The 7,474-nt window shown below is 50.3% G+C and overlaps 1 protein-coding gene across 2 annotated transcripts; it reads right to left on the minus strand.

The window, feature by feature from the left end:
- Positions 1–1,092: 1,092 nt before the first annotated feature.
- IFI6 (interferon alpha inducible protein 6) lies at positions 1,093–7,474 on the minus strand. Of its 2 annotated transcripts, none has more exons than XM_004092234.3 (5): positions 7,370–7,474; positions 4,454–4,555; positions 3,499–3,576; positions 3,267–3,416; positions 1,093–1,512 (listed from the first exon to the last, which is right to left on the minus strand). In XM_004092234.3, the coding sequence occupies exons 2-5, from the start codon at positions 4,521–4,523 to the stop codon at positions 1,418–1,420; spliced, it is 393 nt and encodes a 130-aa protein (XP_004092282.1). In that variant the 5' UTR covers positions 4,524–4,555; positions 7,370–7,474; the 3' UTR covers positions 1,093–1,417. The 2 variants fall into 2 exon arrangements, with proteins under 2 accessions (XP_004092282.1, XP_012353997.1); XM_012498543.2 differs by having other exon boundaries at positions 4,442–4,555.

Here is a 7,474-nt window from a genome sequence, read left to right on the forward strand (position 1 = left end):
GGGAGGTGGTGACAGGGAAGGAAAAGGTGGGATCCTCATTTGTGCATCATGAGCCTCAAGTAGGCAGGAACTGGGTCTCATCCGCTGTGGTGTCCTTTGCCCCTGCCATCACTTACAGAATGAAGGCAAGGAGTTAGCCTGCACAGGCCGGTCCCAAGGGATCCTGGGGAAGGTGGAGTCTCCCATAAAGAACTGGTCATTTCCAGTGTCATTCAGCCTGAGGACTGCTGAGGTCTCAGATCTAAAATCCTGGGGCAGAGCTGTCCATCTCTCTGGCCTTGATGTTGTCCAAGGGAATAAGTGGGGCTTCTTCTAAGGGCGGAGACCCTAATTTGGTGCCAACTTTGGAAGAAAGGAAGAATATGGTCTGTGAGGCCCAGAGAGTAAACCCTGACTCCAAAGTCAGATGAGCTAATTCCTGGTTGTCACTTGGCTGTTTCCTCTTTGTTTTATGCAAGTCCTTCATCAATCATAACTGACATTTACGGAATGCTTCCTGTGTGCTTGGGTTGTCTTTTCCTTCCTATTCAGAAGGGCTGTGAATTCCATATGCAAACTGTTCTCCCTATCCCCAGAGTCCTATGAGGAAAGGGGGCCTTGCCGAGCCCTCGAAAAGCTGCTGTTACGCCCTTTCCCCAGAGCAAAGGGCTGGCCTTTATTCTCCATCTGAGGGTGATCACTAGCGCTTCTTGAGAGAACGGAGACCTGGCTTCTCCATCTCTGCCTAATCAGAGAAGTGCCTGGAAGCTTCTCTCAGTGAGAACAAACTGAGTTCTGCCTCCCCAAGCACCCTGTGGAATCGAGCCTGTCCATTTACACAGAAGGTCCTGCTAGGCAGGAGTCCAGAGCGGGGGATGTCTGAACTGAGTCTGGAAGGATGGAAGGGAGTTTTTCGGGCAGATGAGCTTCTGAAGGCATTCCAGGTAGAGAGACCAACATGTGCTAAGGCCCAGAAACAAAATCAACTGGTTGTGTTCCAGGAGCTGTGGTTGACGTGAGGGGAAAACGGGAATGGGGGTGTGTGGACGGCGCAGGCCAGAGCCAGATCGTTTTGGGCTTCTCACTGCAAACATGATTGACAGCAGGACAAAGGGTTTTCTGGGTGAAGTTTATTCTGTTTTCACATCTAGGTTGTTGGGGAGAGTGACAGACAAAGTTCTGGATTCTGGGCATGGTCGGTGCATTCTTGTAATCCTACTTGGGAGGCTGAGACCGGAGGATCACTTGAGGCTGGGAGTTGGAGGCTGCAGTGCACTATCTTTGCATCTGTGACTAGCCCCTGCACTCTAGCCTGGACAACATAGTGAGAACCCATCTCAAAAAAAAAAAAAAAAAAAAAAAAAAAAAAAGGCCGAGTTCTAGATCCTAACTGGAAGAGTTAGGCCAAGAAGGAAGACGAGGTTCTGGGAGCTGCTGGCTACTCCTCATCCTCCTCACTATCGAGATACTTGTGGGTGGCATAGCCCAGCAGGGCACCAATATTACCCATGACGACGCTGCTGCCGCCAGCCCCTGTAAAGCAAACACAGATGAGTCACTGGGGCCCAAGTGCCAGGCCTGGGAATCCAAATGTCTGGAAACCATTGGTTGAGTCCAACCCCTCATTTCTAGATGGAGAAACAGAGGCCCTGAGAGGGGATGGCACTACTACAAAGTGAGTCCCATTTTTACCTCGCCTTGACATCCCAAATCAGAGATGTGTTTCAGTGATGAAAAAGGCAAAAATAATGGCTCCTTCACTTGATGTCTGCCATGGAAACGCCATGTTATTAGTCATGCTAACAGCCCCCTTCGTGGTGCCCTGTGTGGGTGTGGGGGGTTCACAAGCTAGGGATCGTTTCATCTTGTCACAGCTCTGTGGCATGTGAGAGGACAATTAGCTTATAGCCCAGAGGTGTCCCTGGGCTCGCCCACACTCTTCCCCTCCCATTGCAGGGGTGTGGCCCCCTCTGAGCAGCGCTCTCTTCTTTTGGGCTGGTGCTTTGGGCTTTTGCCATTCAGAATTGAGAGAAGAGAAGATGCGAGGTTCAGAAAGGCAGAGAGGGAAGTTTGTCAGGGGCAGGTTTTCTCCAGGATTTTGGAGGCCTCAGAGCGAGAGAAAGAGGTGGGGGGGGCGGGTGGGGAGAGAGGAGAGAGAGGGAAGTGAGGCCATTTTTTATGAGTCACTCTGGGCCGGCACAGTGGCTCATGCTTGCAGTCTCAACACTTTGGGAGGCCAAAGTGGGAGGATTGCTTGAGCCCAGGAATTCAAGACCATCCTGGGCAATACAATGAGACCCCGTCTCTACAAAAAAAAAAAAAAAAAAAAAATAGCCGGTGTGTGGCGGTATGTGCCTGTAGTCCCAGCTACTTGGGAGTCTGAGGCTGGAGGATAGCTTGAACCTGGGAGTTCGAGGCTGCTGTGAGCTGTGATCACGCACTGCATTCCAACCTGGCAGTGTGACACCTTGTTTTGACCTTTATAATAAATAGATCAATAGATTGATCAATTGATAGAAGAGTCACTGGGAGCTCTGTATCTGTTCCCTCCATGGTGTTCAAAAACTGCAAGTCAAGACCAGTTTGGTGTGAGATTGATTTGAGTTACTCTACTACATTTCTTTGCTACTGTGGTCTCTGAGATTGAGCAGATTCAAAAATGTTAAACTGAGGATGATCACCCCACCCATCGCTGAGGGAATTGAGGCTTGTTGTGATTTGGCCAAAGCATCAGTGAGGCACCCAGCCTTTGAGGCTGAGAATGGGGTTTCTGGCATCGTACTGACTGGGTCAGAATCTAGGCTCTGGTCTAAACTAGCAGGGAGACTTGAGTCCGTTACTTAATTCCTGGCCGGACACGGTGACTCACACCTGTAATCCTAGCACTTTGGGATGCCGAGGCGGGTGGATCAGCTGAGGTCAGGAGTTTGAGGCCAGCCTGGCCAACGTGGTGAAACCCTATCTCTACTAAAAATACAAAAATTAGCTGGGCGTGGTGGCGTGTGCCTGTAAATCCCAGCTACTTGGGAGGCTGTGGCAGGAAAATTGCTTGAACCGGGGAGCCAGAGGTTGCAGTGAGCCGAGATCACACCACTGCACTTCAGCCTGCCTGGGTGACACAGCCAGACTCTGTCTCAAAATAAATAAATAAATAATAACTTAATTCCTGGTAAACTACTTAATTACTTGAGTAAATTACTTAATTCCTGAGTGCCTCAGTTTCCCCATATGTATGATGAAAATAATAGTAAAGAACGTCCCACTAGGGGCCCAGGCCCCGCACTCACCGAGGCTCTGCAGCGTGGCCACTAGCCCCCCTGCGGGCACGCCGCCCCCATTCACGATTGCAGACCAGCTCATCAGCGAGGCAGCCACTGAGTTGGCCGCGATGCCGGCGCCGGTGAAGCCCAGCGCGGGCAGCCCGGCGACTGCGAGTCCTGGAGGAACAGGAGAGGGTGAGCGAGCGCCCGCGGCAGAGGCCCGTCCCACCTGCCCGAGATCCTCGCCCTCCAGACCCACCTCCTCCGACGGCCATGAAGGTCAGGGCCTTCCAGAACCCGGAGCCGCTGTCCGAGCTCTCCGAGCACTTTTTCTTGCCTGCAGGAGAGCAGACAAAGCGTAGTGGGGGTGTTGGGGTGGGGCACAGGGGTCCCCTACTCTGTGTCTGATGCTCAGGACCACTCCTGGAGGCGGGGGCCACCACTCTCCTACTCAGAGAGCCTCACAGAGGGGAAGGGACTTTCCCCTAGGCCCCTAGCCTGGCACAGAACTAGCATCGAGTAAATTTCGGTAGGATGGAGGAATGAACAGAGTAGTGGGATTTGAATCTGGGACTCTGGCGACACCAACCCTGCGCTGTCCATTGGAATGGACGCCAGGGTCTCTACAGAAGCACGCCAGAGTCTCTACACCCGGGACCCTGAAACTCTGTCCTTTATCCCACACTCCTCCCATCCTCCAGCACCCTTATATGCCTCCTTACTTGTCCCCTTACCTGCACCCTTATCTGTTCTCTTACCTGCACCCTTATGTGTTCCCTTACCTGCACCCTTATCTGTTCTCTTACCTGCACCCTTATGTGTTCCCTTACCTGCACCCTTATCTGTTCCCTTACCTGCACCCTTATCTGTTCCCTTACCTGCACCCTTACCTGCATCCTTACCCGCATCTGTACCCACATCCTTACCTGCATCCTTACCCGCATCCTTACACGCATCTTTACCCGCATCCTTACCTGCATCCTTACCCTCATCCTTACCTGCATCCTTACCCGCATCTTTACCTGCATCCTTACCTGCACCCTTACCTGCATCTTTACCCGCATCCTTACCTGCATCCTTACCCGCATCTTTACCTGCATCTTTACCTGCATCCTTACCCACATCCTTACCCGCATCTTTACCTGCACCCTTACTTGCATCCTTACCTGCACCTTTACCTGTCCCCTTACCTGCATCCTTACCCGCATTCTCACCTGCCTCCACCCCGCTGCATGTGAAGAGCAGCAGGTAGCACAAGAAAAGCGATACCGCCTTCTGCCGCATGGTGGCGCCGCGCGCGGGCTCCGTCACTAGACCTGCGAACGGGCGAGAGGGAGATGGTCCCCAGGGCATTTTTGGAGCTCATCAGCTCCGCTGTTTTCCCTTCCAGTTCCGACTGAATCAGTAAAAAACAGCGAGGTGCGGTGAATGGAATTCCTCTCAGGAGCCTCGGGAATCCGTTTCCTCTCCGCATCAGTGGCAGAGATGTCCCTGCCCCAACCGGTGGGTGTGCGGATTCGCACGGTGTTTGGCACGTGGTAAGCTCCGCAGACGTCAATATCATGACTGTGGTTGTTCTTGGCCTTGTACCCGAGTGACCTTGGGCAGGATACTAGGGTACTTTGCTTCTCTGGGCTTCAGTTTATTTATTTCTAAAATTGGGGTATTAATAGAGCCTATTTCAGAGGGTACTTGTTAATTTAGTAACTGTTCCATGCTGTATCCCCGGCACTTTGAACAGTGCCTGACGCATAGAATTTGCTTAAAAAAATTTTTTTTAAGATAAACTCATTCTTACAATGCATTGAATATCTACAGGCACCAAACATTGGCCTCACATCAACTTAATTTTTTTTTCAGAAAGAAAGCACAGGAAGGTGTGTGGAAAAAGAAACTCAGTTTCCCTCACCATACAAGAGGCTTCTGACAGCAGAAGTGCGGGGGTTTCTCCCCAGCAGCAAGCAAGCAGTCAGTCTTCTGGTGAACACTAGCTGAGGGTCCCCAAATTCAATTCTGACGCCACTATGGGTAGATAGTGGCCCATCCCACATGTTGAGGGTTCAGTCCCCCAGACTGCCAATCGAAAGCCCTAAGGTTGTTTTACCTGTGCTTCTGACTGACTATAAATTGGGGTTCCCACAATTCCTTCCTGCAGTTTTATTAATTTGCTAGAGCAGCTCACAGAACTCAGGGAAACACTTTACTTACATTTACTGGTTTCTTTCTTTAAAAAAAAAATTGGTTTTGTTGTTGTTGTTTTGAGACAGGGTCTCACTCTATTTCTCAGGCTGGAGTGCAGTGGCCCTATCTCAGCTCACTGCGACCTTCGCCTCCCAGGCTCAAGTGATCCTCCCACCTCAGCCTCCAGAGTAGCTGGGACTACAGGTATGCACCACCACGCCCAGCTAATTTTTTTTTTTTTTTGAGATGGGGTTTCACCATGTTGCCCAGGCTGATCTGGAACTCCTGAGCTCAAGCAATCTGCCTGCCTCAGCCTCCCAAAGTGCTGAGATTACAGGCGTCAGCCACCACACCCAGCCACGTTTATTGGTTCCTTATGGATATTACAAATGCTCCAGATGAAGAGGTGCATAGGGCAAGGTATGGGAGAAAGGGCATGGGGTTTCCATTCCTCTCCAGAAGCACCAGCCACTGGGGACCTGCTTGTATTCAGCTATCTGGAAGCTCGTCAAACCCTGTCCTTTTGTGCTTTTATGGAGGCTTCATTACATAGGCACGGCTGATTAAATCATCGCCCATTGGTAATCAGCTTAACCTTCAGCCCCTCTCCCCTCCCCAGAGGAAATGCCAGCCATCAGTCAACTTATTAGATAGTTATCACTCAAAAGGTATTGATTAGATAGTTATCACTCAAAAGATATTGATTAGATAGTTATCACTCAAAAGATATTTATCACTTTGAAGACTCCAAGGATTTTAGGAGTTGTATGCCACGAACTGGGGATGAAAAAATATATTTTACAATATCACAAGGGATAAAGGTCACACTGCAAACTGTACAACATGGGTACACATTCAAGACTGTCAGAATTCAGAACCTATGCTCTTTCCTTTATACCACAAAACTGGAAAATTCATATGCCCTCAGACTCACCTCTAATGTGATCTTTGTCAGCTCAATGCTATTTCCCTAAGTTAAAAAGAAAAACAAGAAACTCCTCTCATGTATTGAGTACTTAGCACTTTATGGCATGCAGTCCACTTGTACCTATAACAACACCATGAAGTAGGTACCATTGTTATCAACCACGTTATAGATAAGGAAACTGAAGCTCAGAGAGGTTAAGTAATATTCCCAAGGCTGCCTAGCCAGGTCGTGGCAAAGTCAGGGTTTAAACCCACAATTGGCTAATACCCAAGCCCACATTTTTTTTTTTTTTTTTTTTTTGAGACGGAGTCTTGCTCTGTCGCCCAGGCTGGAGTGCAGTGGTGCAATCTCGTCTCACTGCAAGCTCCGCCTCCCAGGTTCACGCCATTCTTCTGCCTCAGCCTCCCGGGTAGCTGGGACTACAGGTGCCCGCCACCAAGCCCGGCTAATTTTTTTTGGTATTTTTAGTAGAGACAGGGTTTCACTGTGTTAGCCAGGATGGTCTCGATCTCCTGACCACGTGATCCGCCCGTCTCGGCCTCCCAAAGTGCTGGGATTACAGGCGTGAGCCACCACGCCCGGCCACCAAGCCCACATTTTTAACAACCACTCCAGATGGCTTCATCTATCCTTAAAGATGAACTCACTGTCATGTTGGATCCTATAATGAAAGGGCTTCTAAAATCATCCAGTCCTTTGAGCAGGTAAGGCAACTTAACCTCCCTTTTACAGAGGAAGTAATTAAGGCTCCAAGAGGTGACAGGGTTAAGGCCACAGATCGCTGATATTGCACCTGCAAGCTGGGTCTCATGCCTCTTGGGGTTTTGTATCCCATCTCCCTAAAAATCTCCAACCCATCCTCTTAGACAAGTCCCAGCCCAGGGCACTAAAAGGGACCCAGGGGTGCTGCCTCCCTGGAGAAGGGGCCTCCTGGCTCTCAGAACATGAGATTTATAGGCAGGCAGGCAGCCTGGCAGAGGGTGGCAGCTTGATGCCCACACTTCATAGCTCCTGAGTTTACCTTGGAGGAGAGAAGAGAAGCGATCTTCAGCCCGGAGCCTGCTGATAGATGGGCACAGCGGCGAGTAAACGGTTCTCCGGCTGAAGGCTGGCTTTTTATCATCAC

Source organism: Nomascus leucogenys, chromosome 24 (assembly GCF_006542625.1).
Source record: "Nomascus leucogenys isolate Asia chromosome 24, Asia_NLE_v1, whole genome shotgun sequence".
Lineage (NCBI taxonomy): Eukaryota > Metazoa > Chordata > Mammalia > Primates > Hylobatidae > Nomascus > Nomascus leucogenys.